This window comes from Rhincodon typus, chromosome 1 (assembly GCF_021869965.1).
Source record: "Rhincodon typus isolate 14 chromosome 1, sRhiTyp1.1, whole genome shotgun sequence".
In the NCBI taxonomy this organism is placed as follows: Eukaryota; Metazoa; Chordata; class Chondrichthyes; order Orectolobiformes; family Rhincodontidae; genus Rhincodon; species Rhincodon typus.
Window position 1 is genome coordinate 29393527 of NC_063332.1, and position 26378 is coordinate 29419904.

The following is a 26378-nucleotide window of genomic DNA, read 5'->3' on the forward strand; positions in this document are numbered from 1 at the left end:
AAAAATCATTGTGCTTTATGTAAATCACAAACCCAGCATATTTTCTAACAGCAAATTCAAAACATATCCAACATCAAAATTAAAATCCCTCTCTTCATTTGACTAATTTTATTGCAGCATATATAAATCAAAATGAAAAATGTAGCCTCAACTTGGGACAATCAAGAAGGTAGATTTCAATCAAATTAAAAGGACTGGATTAAAGTCCCACTTGGTCGAGAAGTGCGTAACAACATCTCTGAACAGGGTGATTAGAAAATATCTACAGAAATCATAATTTCACTAATCAGCTACAAGTCAGAATTTCAAGTTAACCACCAGTAATACGCTCCCCCCCCTCCAAAAAAAAAGCTCCTGTCATATCAACTGAATATCTTGTAATGGAAAGATACACAAACCTACAATTCCCAGATCTGTCAAATCTTAGTTAAGACACAAGAGGAATATCTCAAAGATGTCAACCAATTTGACTTTGCTAAACCAGTAAATGGACACTGAGGGATGTACTGGATGCAAATAAGTTGAACATTTATATTCTCCCTTAAGAAACATGCCTAAATGACTTTAGAAAGAAACAAAAACACCAAAATAAGCAGAAATAGGAGAACACACAGATAGATATGGCTGGTTTGTTATTTGTACACCAAGTAGTTGGGAGTGTCAGGAAAGGAAATACAAAATTACACCTTTAAAAACAAAGAGTGAACAGTGAATCATGTTTGTGAAAATGTGGAATTTAATCAGTGTATTGTTTGTATTTCCATGTTTGTGTTCAGTCGATAAAGGCATGAATCATTGCAAAGGGCAAAGAAGCTAAACTAAGTTTGGCTACAGTACCCGACTTTACAGGAAAAAGGATTCTATTATGTAAAATGAAGCAAAAACAAAATCACAACATCTACATGAAATTCCCCAACATATCCCACTTTCAAAAGTAACCAGATTTAAACAACAGCCTGTTAAGAACACAAACATAGAATCATAGAATCCCTTCGAGTCCACACCGATCCTCCAAACAGCATCCCACACAGACCCACCGCAGACTTTAACCCTGTAACGCTGCATTTCCCATGGCTAATCCACCTAGCCTGCACATCTTTGGACTGTGGGAGGAAACTGGAGCACCCGGAGGAAACCCACGCAGACACAGGGAGAATGTGCAAACTCTACACAGATAGTCACTCGAGGGTAGAATTGAACCCAGGTCCCTAGTGCTGTGAGGCAGCAGTGCTAACCCCTGAGCTATCATGCCGCCCCTATTCTAAACCTATTTCCAAAGTGTGGAAATTGCATATGCTGCACTGGCAATGCGATGAGCCCCATGGGTTAGTGGATAAAGGCATTAAAGAGTATGGGACTTGGTTGCATTAATTAGAAAGTACTAACTTTATTCCTCATTCATGCTGACTTCAACCAGTAAAGCCGTATGGCTGCTAAAATTGGCCTTCGCCCTTAAAACTCTAACAGTGGAAGAGTTAGCAACTTCACAGGAAGAAAGAAAATTCAGGAAAAAATAAAACAGAATTCATCTATTACTCAAAAAAGTCTAAATCACACTCACCAAATTCTCTACATCAGTACGGGCCAAGACATATGTTCTCACATTTGGGTTCTGATGCAACAAAGTATACAGCAGAAGAGTGGCCTGGTCAGATTTCTGCTGCTCATACAGTGCTGTGTACAAACTGTTGAAATTTATCTGGAAGCAGTAGGAGTTTGGTGACTGAATTGCAGTATTATCTGAAATTAAGGATTACATGTAAATAAAATATCTGGCAAAATGATACTTCAGCTGTATTTTTGACTTGCAATTTTATATTAGTATTAGTCTAAATGAAAAACTAACATAATTGACATATTAAATAAAAACCAAAAGAACTGCAGATGCTGCAAATCAGGAATAAAAACAAAGTTGCTGGAAAAGCTCAGCAGGTCTGGCAGCATCTGTGAAGGGTCCGGTGACCCTTCCTCAGAACATATTACTTTATCACCTGAGCAATCATTAATTAAGCATTTGTTTGGTAAACCTAGTGTAGGGAAGAAATGTTGTTGATCAGGAAAGAAATAAACAAACCAGTATCACATCTCATACAGGTGCATTGGAAGGTGTCAATGAAAAACAGCGAAAAAGTAGGGATGTTAGAAAAGGGCACAAAGCTCTAGCAGAAGCTTCAATGTCACCAAGGAGCAAGGAGAGGGAACTGGTGCTGGACGGAAAATGGCTGAACATATACAAAGATAGTAGGAACTGCCGATGCTGGAGAATCTGAGATAACAAGGTATAGAGCTGGATGAAACACTGTACCACCATTTTGTGTAAATTGTTCTGTCTGAACACTGGATTCTCTTTACTGCACTTTAAAATCAGTCCATTTCTGGATTTGTAAAGAGCATACCTGGTAGTCTAGTGGTTAGGATTCGGCGCTTTCACCATTGCGGCACAGTGGCTCAGTGGTTAGCACTGCTGCCTCACAGCACCAGGAACCCGGGTTCGATTCTACCCTTGGGCGACTGTGTGGAGTTTGCACATTTTCTCCAGGTACTCCGGTTTCCTCCCGCAGTCTAAAGATGTGCAGGCTAGGTGGATTGGCCATGCTAAATTACCCGTAGTGTTCAGGGATGTACAGATTAGGTGGGTTATAGGGATGGGTCTGGGTGGGATGCTCTAGGGTCAGTGTGGACTTGTTAAGCCAAGGGGCCTGTTTCCATGCTGTAAGGATTCCACAAGCATTTTGTTGTGTTAAACTCTGACATAAAAGCATAATGCTAGGTGTTAACATCTTACTCAACAATTAACAATAGAAAAGACATGTTCTTGATTTTTTTTAAGTGTGTTCTTCATAAATGAAGGGCAAATTGGTACTTCAATATTGTTGGAAAAAAATAGAGAGGGAGTAAGAATAAACTAAGCAAAGAAAATATCAAGGTGTTGAATTATCTGCAAAATCATATTCATAAAAATTGATCAATAGAAGATTTAAACACTGCCAAAATAATGTGCAAACAGTGGAGGGAGAAACCTGCATAATCATGGAAAATCCAAATAAAGCTAGCCTATAATACTGCAGATTTGAAATTAATAGTGCAAAAGGCAAAGATACACAGTGGATTCATCAGTCTTTAAGTGAAACAAAAAAAATGAGTACCAGTAGGCGCTTGCATTGTTCTCCTCTTCTATCCTAACTGCCTTTGTATTTGTTTAATATATTTGTATTTGTATTTCTGAAGAAGGGTCCAGACCCAAAACGTCAGCTTTCCTGCTCCTCTGATGCCGCTTGGCCTGCTGTCCAATCCACCTAGCCTGCACATCCTTAGACTGCGGGAGGAAACTGGAGCACCCAGAGAGAATGTGCAAACTCCACACAGTCGCCCAAAGGTAGAATCGAACCTGGGTCCCTGGTGCTGTGAGGCAGCAGTGCTAACCACTGAGCCACCGTGCCGCAGTGGTGAAAGCGCCAAATCCTAACCACTAGACTGCATTTGACTGCATTTGCTTATCTATATAACCAATTAAAACAAAATCTATTTTATTTTGTCTTATTTGCCATGTTATATGTGGAAGTAAATGGTGCCTCTAATTCTCACCTTTTATAAAACAACTGATATTTGTCTTACTAATATTTTGATAAAAGTGGGCTACCAGCAGAATGTGGGAATGTTAGCTGTTCCAATTTATTTTATGATCCTATTTCCTCTTTCGGTGACAGTACTATTTTGGAATTCCGTCAATAGTACAATATAAAAATGAGCATTGAACCAACATGTTTTTTGTAAATAATTTAGGTGGAGTATTTCCTTTTTTAAAAGGAAGTAGCACTACCTTAAAATATAGTTTTTAGAAAATTTCATACAACGTACTGTGCCAATTCCACTATGTGTATCTAAAGTCTATCATTAACCCCTACATATTTTCTAAAATAAGCAGTGTTTGTACTCATATTTCTATAATATAGTGGGAAGAATTTAGAAAATTCATTGTTACAGTATAATTTCAAGGTGACATCTCCTCTAGGAGAACCAAAGTGAACAGTATCATCAATACCCAATAAACACACACACACACACAATGGAAGTGAATTGGTTAAGTAAACACTTCCAAAGCTGAAAGCTAATACTATATTGGTGGAGATTCCCAGATAAAGTCTCCTCTACTGGATAAAAAATATAGGCCAAACATACACTTGTGTAACAGCCAATTAAATATTTTTGAAGTTTAGTTACTGTTGTAATGTAGAGAACACACAGCCATGCATACAGCATGACACCAAAGTTAGCAATAGTTGAGGGATAACCATGGAAAACTCCCCAGATTTCTTCCCAATAGTCCAACTAGATTGCTTGCCACCACTAGAGAAGGCAGTTGGGGCCTGAGTTTAATGTTTCACCTTAAAAATACAATTTTCCAATTGTGCAGTACTCCCTCTTCGCTGCCCTTATATCAGCCTAGATTTTGCACCAAGTGCGAGCCTTGGCACCAATTTGAGGTCTCCAGTACAACAACCATTTTTGCATGACAACAGTAGGCACTGAGCATGGGGCAGTTTCTTCACATATATAAAACAAAGAACTGCAGGTGCTAGAGATCTAAAACAAAAACAAACTACTGGAGAAACTCAGCAAGTCTGGCAGCATATGAGGTGACTCTTGATCAGAATTGCTGCTTTTGTTTCAGTTTCTTCAGATGCTTGGCAGAAATTCAGAGGTCCACATTAAATGCAGGAGCTGCTGATCTATGCTTGCCTACCCCCTAACATTTACGGTCCCCAAATAAAGGGCTGAGACAGAGGATCTGCCATTTTCATACTGAATGGTGAAGTAAGCTTGAAGGACCAAACAGCCTACTCCAGTTCCTAGTTTCAATGTTTCTATGTTTCAAATGATATAAAACCAGTGTTAGAACCAAACGCCTATCAGGACTAGTAGTTGCTTCTAGGGCCCACAGCTCTCTAAGTAAAAAAAGTAAATGAGGTCAACCAATTTAATGAGGCTCTGCACTGCTCTCATTGAGTGTGTGGGGTGAGGGGGAAATATTACTCTTGCTGCACTATAATAGAATCCTAAATCTGAAATGATCCAATACTCAGTCAGACAATTTACAGAAAACTAAAGGTCTGCAGATGCTGGAAATCAGAAACAAAATCTGAAGGCGGCTCACTGGACCCAAAAGGTTGGCTTTTCTTTCTCTCCACAGATGCTGCCTGGCCTGCTGAGGTTTTTCAACAGTTTACAGGTTGCTGATGTATTGAGTGCATTTGACAGATAGCAAGTAAGCAGTTAAATATCTTTTTTTTTTGTTAAGAAGTTTTCAGGCTTGAACAAACCTTGTGTATTCCTGAATGACATTATCGACTGCCTGTATGGATTTGGGTTTTCTGGTCTGTTGCTCAAATTAGATAGAACAAGCAGCAGCAGAAGACTTCGATTAGCCAGTGGAGATGACAGATCCCCTTGCTGGGTTGCCTTATTCCCAACTCCTCCCAAGGTAAGTACTGTCCAGAGGCCAGCTGTTGAAGAGAAGAAAAGAAAGATGAGCGCATTCTCAGAGCTTCATAACTCCATTACCTTGTAGGCACACTTCCTTTCTAGCTTACAGTTCATAAAAAGCAATTCACCATTTTGATGATTGACTGTCCTTGAAAACTTAACAGAAGTAACACCTGTATTTATAGAATAGGTCAAGACCAAGGCAAAGACACGTTACCATTACAATAAATTCAACTTCAGGATGACAATTCCCACGTCATTTTCTGGGACACTTTTTTATAACCAATTTTTTTTTTTAAAATTCACTCATGGGACGTGGGCATTGCTGGCTGGCCAAGATTTGTTCCCTGTCCCTAGATGCCCTTGATAAAGTGGTGGTGAGATGCATTCTTGAACTACTGTAGTCCACATGCTGTAGGTTGACCCACAATGCCCTTAGGGAAGGAATTCCAGGACTTTTACCCAGAAACAATGAAAGAATTATGTTATATTTCCAAGTCATGATGGTGTGTGGCTTGGGGGGGAACTTCAAGGTGGTGATACTCCCATATATTTACTGACTTTGTCCCTCTAGATTGAAGTGTTCAAGGGTGTGGAAGTGCTGTTAAAGGATCTCTGAGTGAAAACACTTTTTCTCAAATCCCCTCTGAATCTCCTGCCGCTCACCCTAAAACTATGCCCCCCCCAGTGATTGACTCTTCAACCAAGGGGAACAAGCTGCTCCCTACTCACCCTGTCCATACTCCTCACATTCTTACGCAACTCAACCATGTCCTCCTTCAGCCTCGTCTGCACTGAATAAATCAATCTAAGCCTAGTTAGTCTCTCCTTATAGCTCAACTGCTCTACCCCAGGCAACATCCTGGTGAGCCTCCTCTTTTCCCTCTCGTGCTATGACATCCTTTTTGTAGTAAGGTGACCAGAACTGCACACAGTACTCCAGCTGTGGCCTAACCAACACTCTGTATAACTTGGGCGGCACGGGGCTTAGTGGTTAGCACTGCTGCCTTACAGTGTCAGGGACCCAGGTTCGATCCCACCCTCGGGCAACTGTCTGTGTGGAGTTTGCACATTCTCCGCGTCTGCGAAGGTTTCCTCCAGACGCACCGGTTTCCGCCCACAGTCCAAAAATGTGCAGGCTAGGACACGAGTAGTAGTAGAAGGCTGTCTTCTACTGGAGGCTGGTGTCTAGTGGTGTACCACAAGGATTAGTACTGGGACCCTTATTGTTCATTATATACATAAATGATATAGATGAAAATCAGAGGGAAATGTTAAGCGAGTTTGCAGATGACATCAAGATTGGTAAGGATGTGAAGAAGATGATTGTAGGTTACAGGAAGATACAGATGGGTTGGTCAAATGGTCTGAGGAGTGGCAGGTGGTTTTTAACTCTGGTAAGCGTTAAATGCTGTGCTAAATTGCCTGTAGTGTTCAGGGGTGTGTCGATTAGGTGGGTTACAGGGGGATGGGTCTGGGTGGGATGCTCCGAGGGTCTGTGTGGACTTGTTGGGTTGAAGGGCTTGTTTCCACACTGTAGGGTCTCTATGATTTCTAACATTACCTCCTTGCTCTTATACTCTATGCCACGACTGATGAAAGTAAGTGTCTCATATGCCTTCTTAACTACTCTATTCACGTGCTCTGCCGACTGTGAATAATTACCTCAAGATCCCTCTGTTTCTCTGAGCTACCCAGTGTTCTGCCATTCATTAAATACTCTCTCATCTTGTTTCTTCTTCCAAAATACATCACCTCATGCTTACCAGAGTTAAAAACCACCTGCCACTCCTCAGACCATCTGACCAACTCGTCTATATCTTCCTGTAATCTACAACCATCTTCTTCACTATTAATCATCCTTACCAATCTTGATGTCATCTGCAAACTCGCTTAACATGTCCCTCACATTTTCATCTACATCATTTACGTATATAATGAACAACAAGGGTCCCAGTACTAATCCTCGTGGTACACCACTGGACACCAGCCTCCAGTAGAGGACAGCCTTCGACTACTACTCTTTGTGTCCTATTACTAAACCAGTTTCTGATCCATCTTGTCAAGTTTCTATGAATTCCATGTGCTTTAACCTTCTCAATCAGTCTCCCATACGGTACCTTGTCAAAAGTTCTGCTAAAATCCATATAAACTACATCAATTGAACTTCCCTCATCCATACACTTGATCACATTTTCAAAAAATTCTGACGAATTTGTTAAGCATAACCTCCCCATGACCTCCCTCTGACAAAGCTATACTGATTATCCTTAATGAACCCATACTTTTCCAAATGAATATTAATTCTCCCTTTCAGAATTTTCTCCAATAGTTTTCCTACCACCGATGCAAGACTCACAAGTCTTTAATTTCCTGGTTCATCTGTACTACCTTTCTTGAAAAGCGGAACCACATTAGCCATACCCCAGTCCTCTGACACTTACCCTGTGGCCAGAGAAGAATTAAAAATTTGTGTCAGAGACCCTGTAATTACCTGCCTCGCCTCCCATAGCAACGTGGGATGCAATTCATCTGGGCCAAGGCATTTGTCCATTTTAAGTCCATCAGAGCTTCCAGTACCTCCCCATTTCCTATGTCAAACTGTGCAAGTCCCTCACAGTCCATTTTCCTGATTTCTTTACCTACATGCTCCTCTTCCAGAATGAAGACTGAAAATAAGTATTCATCAAAATCCTTCCAATATCATGTGGCTTCACACACAGATTGCCTCCTTGGTCCCTTGGGCCTACTCTTTACCTTGTTAACCTCTGCCCTTTAACGTATTTATAAAATATTTTAGAATTCTCCCTAATTCTGTTCACAAGTCCTTTTCATGCACCGTTTTGCTCTTCTAATTTCTCAAGTTCCCTCTTTCACTTCATAAATCTTCAAGTGCCCCTCTTCAGAGAATGCAATAATCAAAATATCGTCCAGATAACAATGGACCCTTGGCAACCCACTTAATATTTGATCCATGGCCCTCTAGAACAGAGCTGGCACTGACGTGATGTTAAAAGGAAGTTGCTTGTACCATAACATCCTGTGTGTCACTATCAGCAGCAGCAGCTGAAACTCCTTTAGGACACCTATCTGTGGGTGAGCCTATGACAGATACATTTTAAAAAATTTCTTTCCTCCTGCCAGTCCAGTGAACAGGTCTTCTATGCATGGAAGGGGGTATTGATCCGCACTGAGAGCTGGGTTGATTGCGACCTTAAAGTCGCTACAAATCCTCACCATGCCGTCTGCTTTTAAGACTGGAACAATGGGAGCGGCTATTCATTGGTGGTTACTGGTTCTAATGCTCCCAGATTCACCAGCCATTCCAATTCCACCTCCCCTTTAGGCCAGATGACCTACAGTACCAGATGTGCTCCTAAGATGAGCATCCGGATTCAGCTGTATTTTTTCACTCCTTTCATTTCCTCCAGGGTTCCTTTGGAGACATCTTTGTACTAGTCTTGGATCTCTTGCAAACTCATGTTTGAGTCCGGCAGCCTTTTAATCTTAATTTTTGTAACTAGGAGCACTCAGATATTTGCCTTTTACTATGTAAGGTGGCAATTCTGCACATTGGTCCCTTAACTCTATTTTCACCAGGACATTGCCCTTCAGTGGCACCACTTGATCTTCCATGTATATCCATAGTATAATCTTGGCAGATATCAATGACAGTGCCCTCAACTTCTCCCTATAGACTGATTTAGGAATCAGGGACACCACAGCACTGTATTCACTTTATTTTTACTGCCTTTCCTTCTATTTTGGGAAGAACCCAGAAACCAATACCAACAGTATGTTTAACCAAAACTCGGCTGACTCTGGAGGACCGTTCTGAGGAAGGGTCACCGAACCTGAAACGTTAACTCTGTTTTCTCCTTCACAAATGCTGCCAGACGTGCTGAGCTTTTCCAGCAACTCTTTTTGTTCGGCTGACTCTGGGCCTTGTTTCTTCCACTGACCCAGCTGAATCCCTCTCTACTCCCTGGCTGGTAACATGTGCCTTATGCCTTGTCCGCAGGATTGATTCTTTCTGAATCCCCTTCTCATTCTTGAGTTGACAATTTTGGGCAATACAACTCACTCATTTACTAGGCACTGGGCTTCTCAAGTCCAACACGTGGCCACAAGGAGTCAACATCAGTGGCATTCTATGGTTGGTGCCACACTCTTCCAAGTTTCCACTATTTAATACACCTAGGCATTGTCAGTCAACTGAGTTGCTTCGCTGGTGGAGAACTCCATCAAGATAGCAATTATACATGCTGCCTTGAAATCCAGGTCTCTCCTTGTTAGTAACTTCCGTTGAATAGTTTTGTGTCGGTGGCCACAAAACAAATGGCCCCCACAAGGCATCTTCGAGGAACCCTCCGAATTCATAATGTTCCACTAACTCTTTAAGGCGGCAATGAATCGAGCAACAGACTCTCCTTCATGCTGAGATAACAAGGTGTAGAGCTGGATGAACACAGCAGGCCAAGCAGCAACAGAGGAGCAGGAAGGCTGACGTTTCGGGCCTAGACCCTTCTTCAGAAATGGGCTTCATGCTGTACCAGTTTGTAAAAACAGAAACATTCCTCAATCAGCACAGCCTTGGGTGCGAAATAATTTCCCGACTTTTGGAATGTCTTTGCCATGGGTTTCTCTGGTTGTATCAGACTTCACAGAATTGCAAAGGTCCTGCTCCCGAAGGTATTTAAAAAATGTAGTATTATGATGTCCTCAGCCACTATGGTTGGCTTTAAGAAAAGATGAAAATGTTCCCTGTATAAAGAGCAATTTTCTGACTCTTCATCAAATGGTCCCACCACTCCAAATTGGCCTGCCATTTTGTTTCCCACCAGCAGGAAGAAAAAGGGCAGACACATCAAAACACCAACATCTGCAGTTGCCTTCCAAGACATGGATCATCTTAACTTTTAAACTATATTACTAGAGTTTCACAGCTGCTGGGTGAAAATCCAGAAACTCCCTCCTAACAGCAATGTTTCTATACCTATACAATCCAAGTCAGTGGCTCAAAGAGATGGTTCCTCATCACATTCTCAACAGCAATTAAAAATAATAACAAATGCCAACAATACCCACATCCCATCTAAGAATTTTTAGAAGATTATTTTTCGGATCATACACATATATAGGAAATTTAGAAACACAGGAAGCTGCTCAGGTGGCCATGATAAGAATACATCATTTTGGCTAATCAACAGAATTTGAGCTAACTGACCTTCCAAAACATATTGTCCTTTTAAATTCTGTAAAGCACAGTTGGTTCTTATTGGTATAAAAACTGCATCATTGCTCACATTTCAATTTCAATATTTCAGGAAAGAGAATCCAGTAAATAATTCATTTTGGGATTCCAAATATTTAATCAACATGGAACTGATCTTGGGTATAATGTTAAGGTTATTTTTTGCATCGAAACTGAATTTAACTTGTGTTAGGCCCAGGTGAGGCATGTGATCGGTTCCACTCTTATTAATGTCCTCTTGGTTGATCACAAGGAATATTTCTTACATTTTCTTTTAGCATGTCGCTGTCGCATTCTGTTTAAACTTAGTTCATTTTATTTTAATTTTTTCACGGGATGAGGGCATCGCTGGCTATGTCACTCATCCAGAGGGCAGTTAACAGTCAACCACATTGCTGTGGGTCTGGAGTCACATGTAGTCCAGACCAGGTAAGGATAATAGATTCTTTCCCCAAAGGACATTAGTGAACCAAGTAAGTTCTTCCAACAACAATGGCTTCATAGTCATTATTAGACTCTTAATTCCAGACTTTTATTGAATTCAACTTCCACCATCTCCCATGTTTGGATTCTACCCGGGTCCCTAGAACATTACCCGAGGTCTCTAGATTAACAGTCCAGTGATAATACCGTAGGCCATCACCTCCCCCTAATCAGATCAAAAATGAAGGCAAGCCAACTCTAAGGACTCTTGAGTAAAACAGAATGGTGTTTAATAACCTATAAAATGCAAGAAAAAGAAGAAAATCTGACATAAAACACATACTCAAAAGTGTGAAGAATTGATGAGTGTTCCATTATATTCATGACTTGTGCCTTGGGATGGTGGACAAGCATTGGGGAGACAGAAGATGAGTTACTTGCCACAGAATTCCTAGTTCTGGGCTGCTCTTAGCAACATCATTTATATGACTAGTACAGGTCAGTTTCTGGCCAATGGTAACCCGCAGGATGTTGATAGTTGGGGAATTCATGGAGGATGTAATGCCACTGAAGGTCAAGTACCTATGGTTAGATTCTCTCTTGGTGAGAATGGTCAATGCCTTACACTTGGGTGACACAAATCTTACAACTTTTGGACAGCCCAAGTTTACATGTTATCCAAGGACTGCTTCGGGATCTGAGGAGTCACAAATAATGCTGAACATTGTGCATTCATCAGTAAATATCTTCACTTACGACTTTGTGATGCAGGAAAGGTCATTGATGAAACAGATGATGTTTGGACATTACCATTACTTCATTGCCTTCCACTTGTTGGTGAGATCAGAGTGAGGAGGCATAAATATACTATAACAACTAACAGATCAATTAAAGAATTTATAATTTTTTTTTTGCTACAGTGATAATGAAACACATTGCCAAATGTAGTGACTGAAGTAGAAAGACAGATGGTATTGGGTATTAAGGCATCTGGCCAAAGAATAGAAGTTCAAGATTAAATGACAATAGATTGGGGACATGTTGATGAACTGAAGCTTTTTTCACATTTGGTGCAGTGCTGATTTATACTTCGTTGCCAACAGCCAGGAATGTTTGAAGGTTTATAATGCATAGCAAGATGTTATTTATGTTTTCAACCTACATCTTAATCCTATGCACTTTGAGGGAACAAACACCCCCTGACTAAAATTAAACCCAAGACATTCTGATCTGTTGCACCATGACATCTGACTGAAGCTGATGCAGCTGCTAAGCTATTAAACTTCTATTATTGCAATATAATTTCAATGAATGACCAGTGGACAAGTACAATATTTGACAATAAATGTTTTGATAGAAGGACAAAGATGGCAAGCACCGAAGATAGAAGCCTCTATTAAATAAAAAATTAAGTTCTGCAGATCTGAAATAAAAATACAAGGTGCTGGAAAAAATCAGCAGGTCTGGCAGCATCTGTGGAGAGTTTCTCTCTCGACAACAAAGGAAAACTCAGATGCAAAATATTTGAGTCAAACTATGAAATGTAAAGATATTGTAGCAAATTATCACAGGCATTTGGAGAGGAAAATAAAGAAAAGCCATAAAAATCAGTCAGTCATATAGCATATTATTGCATAATATTGCAGTATTACTGATAATTTTGACTGACTGACAACAAAATTATCAAAACATTAGTCACTATGAACACTTTAGCTAAGAAGCAGAAAGGAGTCGGACCAAGAGGGAATTTGTGTGTACGTACACAATTTTGAAAGTACAATCTTCAAAACATGTTGAATGTTTCTTTTTTATTTTAAAATTGAAGAAAATGTTTTGCAGCAACTAACTTGCAAAGCAATTCAAAATTATAGATTACAATTTCTCAAATATTCACGACTAAATTACAGCCATTCATATATATCTGTTAAAAGTCAAGATGATTGGTCTTCAAATGGTATCTGTTAACTTACACGCATTAACAAGGCTAGACATGCAAAGGTACATCTTCTACTCAAGTACACATATTACTTGGATAACTGTATGCAATATCCTAGGTTCATCTTTCACCAGAAACCTAACTAGGCTGGATAGAAATATTATGGCTACAAGAGCAGGTTAGAGAAAGAGTTCTATAGTTACTAACTCCTCACCTGACTCATCAAAATCTACCATCACTCAACAAGTGCAGTGTATGGCCATTTGCCTGGATGAGTGGGTGTCTAATGACATTCAAGATGTTCAACAGCTTCCAAGACACAACAGCCCACTCAAATGACACTCCATCCATCAACCTTAACATGCACTTCCCCTACCACCAACACACAGTAAACAGCAAGGGCAGTTTGATTTCAAGCACCTTTGGAGAACATTTTCAGGTGGCAATGAATTAATACTACCACATAACCCGTATTAGCAGCAGACATGATGTTGGATTAATTTTTTCTAAAGTACGCTGGTACAAATAAAGAAAAAAATTCTCAAGAACACTGAACTGAGATGTTTTATGAATGCAGGAATGTAAAAGATGCAGTTCAGCCCAGATTAACAGCATTTTAAATATTCAAACCAATAAGCAGAAGATAAACATCATATCACATTCGAACTACTAGTAATCAGGGCATAATTACATACATGGCTGACAAAGAGATAATGGTGTGTATCACCGTCATGTCCTTTGATGAGAATTGCTTATACACTTTGGTACTGAATGTTACAAATCTCTAACTTAAAACAAAATCTTTTCAAATTAGTATCTTTATCATTGATAGTAGCAATATCTCACTTAAACCACAGAAGTAGAAGGAAAATGGGGAAATGTCACACACAACCAAAGTGTTGACTGAATGTTTTCCAGAACTTAAGCAAATGTTCACCTAACACAGCCAGATCTGAACAAAAATGGTTGTGAATGAATGCACCACCTGATATCATCGTGAACCATACAAACCACATGATCCCAAGTCTGAATGCTATGTGAATAGCATCATGGGATAATGAAAGGGCCCACTTTTCCAAAGTGGTACATACAAGAAACTGGGATGTTTACAAGAAATTCATTGTAGAGGATCTCAGTGACCATATAGAATTGTCATTAAGAGCTGTTCAGTCATGTACTGCACAGAAGGAGGCCATTCAGTCAATGCTGGCTCCCTACAGAGCAAGCCAGTCAGTCCAAAACCTTCACTGGGACCCCCACAGCCCTCAGGTTTATTTCATTCAAATGCCCACCCAATATCCTTTTGGGATGCAAGTGCCAGGTCAAAAAGTAAATCTTCCTTATATTCCCCCTGCAATTCTTGCCCAAAATCTTAAATTTAGGTTTCCTTTTCTGTTTGCATTGTTGGGTTATGGGTATTACTTGCAAGGCCACCATTTGCGCCCATCCATAATTGCCCTTCAACTTTGAGACTTGCTAGGCCATCTTGGAGCAAAGTTAAAAGTTGGCCACATTGCTGAGAGTATAGAGTCACAGGTAGGCCAGACTACGTAAGAATAGCTGAATTCCTTCCCTAAAGCACATTAGTGAACCAGAAGGCATTTACAACAATCACTGACAGCTTCTTGGCCACCATTACTGAGGTGAGCTTTTAATTTTAAGATTTTATTTTTAAGTGAATTTAAATTCCACCAGCTGCTGTGGTAGGCCTAGTCTGGGCCTCTAGATTACTAGTCCAATGACAGTGGCATTACATCAATATTGCCCACTAGTCTTTGTAGTCCTTGTGTAGATTTGAACAACGATCAAGAATTTTGACTTGATTAAGTAAGTGAGGAATTATATTACATTATACTTAATTGTAGTTAGTTGTTAGCAGGGTTAATTAGACCTATGCCTTAGTGATTCAATGCACAAAAAAGATTGAAGGCACAAGGAAAACTTCAGGCAACAGAACAAAATAAGAAACAGGTTGGTAGTAGTTCATTAGAAAAGGAACTCGTGCAATGTCTACAAGAATTTTTTTGGAGCAGCTTGTGGTGGAGCACACCAGGAAACAAGCTATTCTGGATTCGATGATGTGTAATGAGGCAAACCCGATTGGAAAGCTTAAGGGGAAGGAACCCCTAGGAAGCAGTGCTCACAATATGAAAGAATTCATCCTACAGTTTGAGAGAGGGAGAAGCTGAAATTAGATGTAATTGTACTACAATTGAATGAAGGTAACAATAAAGACTCGAGGGAGAAGCTGGCCAGGGTTGACTGGAAGGGGAGCCTAGCAGGGATGACGGTGGAGAGTAATGGCAGGAGTTTCTGGGGGTAATTCGGGAGGGACAGCAGAAATTCATCCCAAGGAAGAAGCAGCATACTAAGGGGCGGATGAGGTAATCATGGCTGACACGAGAAGTCAAGGACAGCACAAAAGCAAAAGAAAAAACACAGAATGCAGTGAAAATTATAGAATCCCTACAGTGTGGAAAACAGGCCCTTTGGCCCAACAAGTTCACACGACCCTCAGAGTATCCCACCCAATCCCATCCCCTTTAACCCACCTAATCTACACATCTCTGAACACCACAGGCAATTTAGCATGGCCAATTCACCTTGCTGGACTGTGGGAGGAAACTGGAGCACCCGGAGGTACACCCAGACACAGGGAGAATGTACAAACTCCACGCAGACAGTTGCCCAAGGATGGAATCGAATCCTGGACCCTGGCACTGTGAGGCAGCAGTGCTAACCAGAGTTACGGTGCCGCCCAAATTAGAGGATTGGGAAGCCTTTAAAAGCCAGCAGAGGAAAACTGAAAAAGCAATAAGGGGCAGAAGATGAAATATGAGGGTAAACTAGCTAGGAACATAAAAGAAGGTTGCCAGCTTTTTCTTTTAAGATATCTAAAATGTATTGGGAGAGGCAAGAGAGGACATTAGATTACTGGAAAATGAAGCTGGGAGCAGTAGTAAAGGAAATCAGAGAAATGGTGAAGGAACTGAACAAACACTTTGCATCAGTCTTCATGGCGGAAGACACCAGCAACATTCCAGAACTTCAGAAGAATCAGGAGCAGAGTTGAGTGTAGTGGTTATCCCAAAGATGGTGTTGGGGGAAACTGACAGGTATGAAGACGGATAAATAACCTGGATTGGATGGACTACATCCCCAAGTTTGGAAGGAGATAGTTGTGGAGGCTTTGGTGGTGATCTTTCAAGATTCATTGGAGTCGCACAGGACTAGAAAATGACTAATGTAACACTCCTGTTTAGGAAGGGAGATAACACAAAGTTAGATGGAGAGACAGGTAGTGTTGAGGAAACGGGAAGGCTGCAGAAGTACTTAGACAGGCCAGGAGCGTGGACAGAATACAATGTGGGAAAGTGAGACTATGTATTTTGGTAAGAATAGAGACATAGACTATTTTCTAAATGAGGAAAAGCTTTGGATATATGAAATTCAAAGTGATTTGGGTGTCTTCGTTCAGGATTCTCTTAAAGTTAACATGCGGATTTAGTTGGCAGTTAGGAAGACCAATACAATTTTACTATTCATTTTGAGGGAGCTAGAATATAATAGCATGGATGTACTACTGCTGAGTCTGTTTAAGGCTCTGGTCAGACCACATTTGGGATACTGTGAGTAGTTCTGAGCTTTGTATCTAAGCAAAGATATCTTGGCCTTGGAGAAGATCTAGAGGTGGTTCATAAGCTCTTTACCCTGGGATCATTCTTATCAGATGAGGAGAGGTTGTACTCAGTAGAGTTTAGAAGGATGAGAGGGGAATCTCATTGAAATTTAGAGAATACCGAGATGCCTGGATAGAGTGGACGTGGAGAAGATGTTTCCACTAGTTGGAGAGACAAGGACCAGGAAGCAAAGGCTCAGAATGAAGAGACAACCTTTTAGAATTGAGATGAGGAGGAATTTCTTCAATCAGAGAATGGTAAATCTGTGGAACTCATTGCCACAGAGGACTGTGGAGGCCAAGTCATTAAGTGTCTTTAAGACAGGGGTAGGTAGGTTCTTTTAGCAAGAGGTCAAGGGTTATAGGGAAAAGGTAGAAGAATGGATTTGAGAAAGATATCAGCCATTATTAAATGTCAAAGCATACTCGATGGGCCGACAGGTTTAACTCTGCACCTATTACTTCTGGTCTTATTGTCTTAGACCTGTTGACCAGTGTCACAAACCATTTTTCTTATCACTTGTCTACCTTAAAGAAGTCTGTCATAATCTTGTACAACTCTGTCAAATCGCCCCCTCACAGGAGGTCATATGGTAAAAGCAACTAATTTCTTGAATGAAGGATTGAATAAGACATGATGGTATTAAGACGTGATGGATCACAAGACGCCACAGTTGAGAAATCCAGATACCTCCAACTGCTATAGGGGGTTAATAGAGATCAATAAAGATGACTCGTGTAGATTATCGAGGAAAAAGTAAGGCATAAACATGACGGAGAGAGTCAGGATGCGCTGCAGAATTTTAGATAAACTCAAGCTTATGAATAGTGGAAGATGGAAAGCTAGGCAGGAGAGCTTTGGAAGTAAATATAATAAGGATGAAGGGTTCAACAGGAGATGGGGTGATGCAAGGAAAATGTGCAACAAAAGATGGAAATAGTCTTTGATAAGAAAAGGCCAGGGGTTCAATAGTGTTCAATAGTTCTAGGTCAAATGGGGTGATGTTTGTACATCATCGATTAGATAGAACAAATTGAGGTTCAGTCAGAACTGGCTGAAACTGCCAATCAAAATCATGAAAATCCAAAAGTAACACTATACTATACTCAGATAACAAGGTGTAGAGCTGGATGAACACAGCAGGCCAGGCAGCATCAGAGGAGCAGGAAAGCTGACGCTTCGGGTCTGGACCCTTCAAAAATGGGGGAGGGGAAGGGGACTCTGAAATAAAGAGAGAGGGGGGAGGCAATGATGGAAGGTGGATGGAGCAGATAGATGGAGAGAAGATGAACAGGTCAAGGAGGCGGGGATGAAGCCAGTACAGGTGAGTGTAGGTAGGGAGTTGGGATGGGGGTTCATCAGTGGGGAGGGACAGAAGACAGACAGGTCAAGGAGGTGGAGATGAGGCTAGTAGGTAGGAAGTGGGGGTGGGGTTTGGTCAGTGAGGTGGGAGCTGCGGATAGGTGGGAGAAAAGACGGACAGGTCAAGGAGGTGGGGACGAGATGCTCTGGATGGGGTCGGGGTGGGGAGATTTTGAAGCTTTTGAAGTCCACATTGAGACCATTGGGCTGCAGGGTTCCCAAGCGGAATATGCCTTCAGGTGGCATCGTTGTGGCACTGGAGGAGGCCCAGGATGGACTTGTTGTCCAAAGAGCGGGAGGGGGAGTTGAAGTGGTTTGCGACTCAGAGGTGTAGTCGTCTGTTACGAACCGAGGGTAGGTGTTCCACAAAGCGGTCTCCAAGCCTCTGCTTGGTTTGCCCGATGTAGAGGAGGCCACATCGGGAACATTGGATACAATAGACCACATTAGCACATGTGCAGGTGAACATTTGCTTGATGTGGAAGGTCGTCTTGGGGCCTGGGATGGGGGTGAGGGGGGAGGTGTAGGGGCAGGTGTAGCACTTCCTGCGGTTGCAGGGAAAAGTGCCGGGGTGGTGGGGCTAGTGGGAAGTGTGGAGCAGACGAGGCAGTCATGGAGAGAGCAGTCCCTCCAGAAGGCAGATAAGGGTGGGGAGGGGAAAATGTCCTTGGTAGTGGGGTCAGATTGCAGGTGGCAGAAGTGGCGGAGGATGATGCGTTGAATCCTGAGGTTGATGGGGTGATACGTGAGGACGAGGGGAATTCTGTATTTGTTGTTATTGCGGGGAGGGGGTGTGAGGGCTGAGGTGCGTGAAATGCGAGAGATGCGGTCGAGGGTGTTTTCGACCACTGTGGAGGGAAAATTGTGGTCCTTGAAAAAACGAGGACATCTGGGATGTCCGGGAGTGGAACGCTTCATCTTGGGAGCAGATGTGGCGGAGGCGAAGTAATTGGGAATAGGGGATGGCATTCTTGCAGGAAGGTGGGTGAGAGGAGGTGTATTCTAGGTAGCTGTGGGAGTCAGTGGGCTTTAAATAGATATCAGTGTCCAGGTGGTTACCAGAGATAGAGACAGAGGGGTCCCGGAAGGAGAGAGAGGTATCAGAGATGGTCCAGGTGAACTTAAGGTTGGGGTGTACTGTACTGTACTGAATGCAGGAACTCAAGAGGTGATCCCATCACCTTTTCAAAGGTAACTTGAGATGGGAAATGAACGTTGGCCAAGCCAGCAATGCCCACATCATGTGAACGAGTTTTTTTTAAAAAGATCAATGACAGAGGAGCATAAAAACAAATTTATGTGGCTGAAACAAAAGGACATGCTGGAAATGTATTATTTGAAATGTCTGTGTGCCATTGGAAATGATTAAATGGCTTGCATTATTCTAGAAATGAAGAATAAAATACAAATCAAAGTGACAGCATAATATCTTCTGAGCCCCAAAGAGATAACTGAAATGTAAAAACATCAACATGAAGTCCCAGCAGGGGAGAATCACACAAGCCAGGATTCCATAGAGTACAGCCCTGCCTACCATCATGATTCATACTGGGGCCCATTTGTTACACTACAAATCCAACGATCCTAGTATGTATGAAGCTGAATACTCAAATTCCAATGCTTGTCCTAGTAGCTTACTTTTAATCAGTTAGTTATTAGTCAGTATCAAAGTTTTCTCTGCCTGCTGATACAGAAGGCCAGTAGATTGATGCAACTTTCTTCACCTTAAGGGAAAAAAAAATGAAAACGTAAAGTTGAAGCAAAACTGACAAAATAAACTTTGCGACAGCATCCATACTTTGGCAGTGAGCAATCAGAGAGGACAAAGACCTTTAGAGATAGTGAAGTTTCAGTCTTAATATTTGTTTCTGCAAAACTAAATTATGCCAAAATAAAATCAAATTTAAAAAAACCAATAAACTACAGATTAGCCACCTTTTGATGCATATTTTGAATATAACAACAGGAAAGATGAAAATGACAAGGTAAAATTAAGATTTCTGTTCAAAAGAGTGATTCAAATAAGTTACTAAAAACGAACGCCTAACAACATTGAAATCTTCACTAGTAGGTTGCTTTAAAACTGAAAGAGATTTAAAAAACAAAAATGAAACAAAACAGAAACAGAGGAAATCCAGAAGGTCGGAGAATGGACTGGCAGTCATTATAACCGTAAACTTTAGTCTTAGAGTGGGCCAAAGCAAAGGGAAATTAAAATTATTATTAACATCTACAATGTCATAAAACATTTGAACTTTTGAAAAGGCCAACTGCAAATGTCATTAAGTCAGTAATTCCAACTTGACAGGTTTATCACATTAACATAGCCATGCAATATATACAGTGGATGACAAATTCTAATGGAAATGTCACTGGATTGGTAGCCCAGAGGCCCCAGTGTTCTGGGGACAAGGGAACAAATTCCACTACAACAGCTGGTGGAATTTAAATTCCATACAAAGCTAGTATGGTCTGGCATATATATAATTCCAGACCCACAGAAACGTAACAACGCTTAACACCACTCTGAACTGGCCTGACAAGCCACTCAGGGAAATTAAGAATGGGCTGGACTGTAAATGCTACTCTTGCCGTGAAAGAATAAATTTTAAAAATTATACTCTGACTACCAGCAACCAATGTCAGGGAGCTATGGGTTAAAGCAGTATTCTCTCTAATTTCATGAAATCAACCAATAAACTAAAAACAAGGAATTAAAGAAACAACTATCAGTTGATTTTCTCTGTTCATTCATTGAAGTGAGAGGGTACAGAGGAGATTTACCAGGATGTTGCCTGGGCTGAAGGGTTTCAGTTATGAAGAGAGCCTGGACAGACTGGGGTTTTCTTCTTCGGAGCAGAGGAAATCGAGAGGGGACATGATTGAGATGAATAAAATTATGAGGGGCACAGATACGGTAGACAGGAAGCAAGTTTTCCCCTTGATGGAGGGATCAATAACCGGGGGGGCAGAAGGTGTAGAGGAAACAAGAAGAAAACTCTTTCGCCCAGAGACTGGTGAGAATCTCAAACTCACCGTCTGTAACAGTGGTACAGTAAAGAACCTCACAACATTTAAGTAGTATTTAGATGTGCACGTGATGCCAAGGCATACAAGGCTATGGATTAGATGATGGAAAATGGGGTTAGAATAATTAGGTGGCTGCTTTTGACCAGTGCAGACTTAGTGGACCCTTTTCTGTTCTGTGCTATGTCTCTATGACACTATTATATGAAACCACAGAATACAGAAAAATCTTCAGTATTATTGCCAAATGCATAAAATATTTACTCTAATTTCTTTGCAAGCTTCAACACCACTTACAATGAGGTGGGAATTGATTGCAGACAAAATACATAGAAACACATCAAAATCACAATACAGAAATAAACCAACGGGCCAATAGCTCACGTCAACATTTACCCACCATACAAGCAGATCATCCAAGTCACAATTACCCATCATCCTTCCACATTATCATATCCATCTCTCCAACTTAATGTTTAAAATTGACAGCTTTTGGTTCAAACATTAATCTAGGGAGCACTGCTCTATATTGAGATTAGATGTTGAGATCAGTTATTTGAAGCCTTGGAAGTTTCAAATCATAGTACAGTAAATTTAGGAATTATATAGTAATAAAAAATAGTTCCAATTGTTCTGAAATATCATATCATATAAAAAGGTTACTCCATGCACTGTGTGAATAGGCTACGCCATATAATACCTATTATATTCATCAGTTTAATGTTACACAACAGCTCTTTCATTAACAGAAACATAGAGCGATAGAGTGGCACCAAAACTTCTGTACTTGCATGAATTACTTCAGATAAAACTTCAAATTCTTCTACATTTTACTTCTCAAGATAAACAGAACTGGCTGACAGTATGTCTGCGCTAAGGATTATAGCACAGCCTCACTGTTGATAGCTGGCTTGCCAAAGCTGACAGAAAGAGGGAAAGAAAGGGCTAGCCAAGCACTAAAAAGGCGAGCCAAAGGCTTTGGGAATCTGTCCAGTTGTACAGGAACCGAGGTCTAGCCTTTTTGGTGCCAGCAAGGGGACCAGTCACATGACAGTTAACTTACTTAGGCTGTCAACCATGTAGTGCGTGCCTGCAGATTTGGTTTATTTAACAACGGGGTTTGGAATTGAAAATTTTACTGAGGCAATAACACAAAGATATTTGAAAATATTATCCTCAGCTGCAATGCCAGATTCCAATATCTTATTGGTAACCATCAGATACACTGCTGAATTAAATTTCAGCTTTTTCCTACTTGTTATTTTTGTTTACACTGAAGCTTTTATTACAAAAGCACAACATTGTGGTCATGATGACATGTTTGAGAAGGCTCTGCCTTTGAGGTTAAGATTTTTAATTTACCCCTGATATCCATTGAATACTCCGACTCTAGTGGCCCCTTTCTCCCTAAAGCTGCTGCCAGACCTGCCAAATTTCACCAGCAACTTCTGTTTTTGTTTCCATTCTCCAGCATCTACAGACCTTTATTTTATTTTATCAATTATCTCTCTAGTTATGTTAACTACTATATTAGATAATTGCTTACAACCCAAACAAAGTTTCTAATTGTTTTAATGTGTCTACATGCAAGTGTGCGCATGCTTGGAAGAGTGACAGTATACAGAAGATAGATATACTCTTGCAGACAGATGGAAGCACTCCTCTCCGCATTCAGATTAGATTTTTTCTAACTCGTTAAATTTTGAAAATAAATAATGCATCTTTCTAAGGTCAAAAAATAGGGAAGCCAGGAGTGAAACAGTTTTAGAGTAAGGGGTCCTCTGGAATTTTTGTTTTTAATAAAAACTCTATCCAAACAAGTTTAGCTTTAAAAATAGTATCTAGACAAAGGGTGATCTTTCGCAATTTCCACCTTGCTGTGGCGGAGAGGCTTGAGTGTTTGGTTCATCATGAGAGCAATTCCATCAGGAGTTCTCAACTCCTGGCATGGTCGTCCATGATGGTAATGTTGGAGGGGAAGAACTAGATAAATTGCAATCTGAAACAAGTCCTCAACAACAATCCAGATAGAAGATACTTGTGTGATATCAATAGCTGCAACTGCCAATAAGAGTCTACAGCAGTAGGGAGACCCCCAGTCATCAAGGTCTCCTTGCCACTAGATCTGAATCTACCTTCTGTCAAAGGACTGTGTGCTTGTTGATGTGCAACGGCATTCCCATGCTAGAAGATGTCCCACACAAAGTGTCTACCTAGAGGAATTCAAACAACCCACATACCCCATGAGCTGATAGGGACAGGATTTGAGATCTGGAAGTCACTAGTTTTGGACTGGCATGTAGGCAGTGGAGTCTGACTCGATCGTTTCAGAATTGGAACAGTAGACTATTTTGGCAGCTGTCTTCATGGCTCAGCAGCCCTCTTCAGGATCAACTCTGCTCACCCGGCACAGGTAAAAGGCTTGAACAGGTGCCCTAAAATAGTCTATTCCATCACCAACCTGACTGGTAAGATGCATCCAGCAGATTAATTTACCTGCGGTCGATAGCAAAAGTCGAACTCAATCTTGGAACCTAGAACGTACAAGCCCTCATGGATAATGAGCAAAGCAATTGTCCAGAATGAAGAACTGCCCTTGTTGCCCGTGAACTCAACATTAATATCTCTGCGCTGCAGCAAACTTGAAGACTAGGCAAACGGCAGCTGAGGGAAGAATGTGGTGGTTAAACCTTCTTCTAGACAGGAAAACTAGAGGCTCAAACCAGGAAGCATGGAATTGGTTTTGCAATCAAGAGTGAACTTGTCAACCAACACTCAGAGCTCCCCGCTGGCTCTCCACTTAAACTCGTCAAGAATCAGCAAGCAACTGTCGTGACAGCCTATGCCTTAACCTGGACGGCATTGATGAGTCCAAAGGCACCTTCTACTCCACTCCAGACACCATACTCACAAACATCCCGAACAAAGATAAAGTTATTGCCCTTGAGACTTCAACACCAGGGTTGGCAAGGACCCCCAACTCTGAAAAGGAATCATTAGAAAGGAAGGAATCAGGAACTGCAACTCCAACAAGCTAATCCTGCAACCACGATCAAAACACTGGCACATGATCACTTCACCATCATCATTCAATCCGAGACTAAAAGGATATCCTCACTACCAAAACAACAATCGGTGCAGATGACTGCTGGACAGACCACCGATTTATCCATTTTCCATATCCATCAAATACCACCAGAAGCAGCTAAGACTCAAACAATTTAGAAAAAAAGTTTAACATTGAACAGCTTCAAGACACTAGCAAACCTCCAATGATATCCTCTAATTTTAATGGAGTGGAATAAATCTGATATGAAGTGAAGACAGCCATCATCTCATGCTGTGACGAAACCACTGATCCCAATACCAGAAAACCCCAAGACCAGTCTGACGAGAATGGCCACGTCATCCAAGATTTTATCGACAAAAATAAAAAAGTTCTTCTTCTGTGACTGGCAAAACAATATCATCAGCATGTCAAAGAGGAGATCTCATCAAACAGCAAAATTGCAGTTACAGAGAAAAACTAGGAAAATCAAGAACAAATGGTTAGGATTTTTATAATAACAAATGAAAAATAACATTACCTCAATACTATTCAGCAGGCAACTTACACACTACAGAAAATAAATTCTCCATTTAGCCTTTAACACAAGCAAGATTGCCTACTGCAGTTTTTCATTCATGGGACAGGGGCTTCGCTGGCTGGCCAGCATTTATTGCCCATCGTTAGTTGCCCTTGAGAAGGTAGTGGCGAGCTGTGTTCTTGAACCACAGTAGTCCCCATGCTGTAGGTTGACCCACAATGCCCAAAGGAAGGAAATTCCAGGATTTTAACCCAGCAACACTGAAGGAACAAGGACATATTAACAAGTCAGGATGGTGAGTGGTTTGCAGGGAACTTGAAGGTGGTGCCCTTCTCCTTCCAGAGTGAAGTGGTCATGGGTTTAGAAGGTGCTGTCTAAGGATCTTTGGTGAATTTCTGCAGTATATCTTGTGGATAGCACATATTGCTGCTCCTGAGTATCATTAGTGGAGGGAGTGGATGTTTGCGGATGTAGTGCCAATCAAACAGGCTGCTTTTCCCTGAATGGTGTCAAGCTTCTCCAGTGTTGTTGGAGGTGCACTCATACAGGCAAGTTGGGAGTATTCCATCATACACCTCATAGTGTGCTTTGTAGGTGATGGACAGGTTTTGGGGAGGCAGCAAATGAGTTACACACCACACCACTGGTAACATCTGACCTGCTGTTGTAGTCATTGTATTTATGTGGTCAGTTTTTGGTCAATGGTAAGCCCAGGACTTTGATAGCAGGAGAATTCAGTGATGGTAACACTACTGAACGTCAATGGTTGATGGTTAGATTGTCTCTTAATGGTGATGGTCATAGTCTGACATTTGTGTGGTGCGAATACAACTTGCCAGTTGTCAGCCTGAGCCTGATGGCGTCCAGATCTTGTTGTATTTGAACATGGACTGCTTCAGTATCTGAGGAGCCATGGATGGTAATGAACATGGTGTAACCATCAGCGAACATCCCCACTTCTGACTTTATGACAGAAGAAAGGTCAGAAGTGAAGCAGTTGAAGATGGTTGGTCCTGGGACACTACCCTGAGGAACTCCTGCAGAGATGTCCTGGAGCTGAGATGACTGGCTTCCAACAACCACAACCTTTGGCCAATGTATTATTCCAATCAGAAGACAGTTCTTCCCGATTTCCACTGACTCCAGTTTTCATAGGCTCCTTGATGCCACATTTGGTCAAGTGTGGTCTTGATGTTAAGGGAGGTCATTCTCACCTCACCACTGGAATTCAGCTCGCTGTTGACATTTGGACCAAGGCTGTAATGAAGTCAGGAGATGAGTGGTGGAACACAAACTGGGCATCAGTAGGCAGGTTATTGCTGAGAAGGTACTGTTTGTGACACCTTCCATCTGTTTACAGATGATCAAAAGTAGGTTGATAGGGAAGTACTTGGCCTGGTTGGATTTGTCCTGCTTTGTGCATACAGGGTGTACCTTGGCAATTTTCCATATTGTCAGGTCGATGTTGCAGTTGTCTGGAACAGCTTGGTGAGGGGTGAAGCAAGTGATGGAGCACTAGTCTTCAGTACTATGCAGCCTGCTTGATTGGCACCATATCCACTAACATCCAATCCCTCAGTCAATGATATTTAGTAGTAGAAATGTGTACCATCTACAAGATAGCG

At 41.3% G+C, this 26378-nt stretch overlaps 1 protein-coding gene across 1 annotated transcript in view; it reads right to left on the bottom strand.

Moving 5' to 3' along the window:
- dym (dymeclin) overlaps positions 1-26378 on the bottom strand; it is a 446122-nt gene that overhangs the window by 279695 nt on the left and 140049 nt on the right. Inside the window, exons 4-5 of the mRNA XM_048598245.1 lie at positions 5322-5504; positions 1562-1740 (exon numbers count right to left, since the gene is read on the bottom strand). Of these exons, the coding sequence (XP_048454202.1) occupies positions 1562-1740; positions 5322-5504 (362 nt within the window). The remainder of the gene's footprint in view (positions 1-1561; positions 1741-5321; positions 5505-26378) is intronic.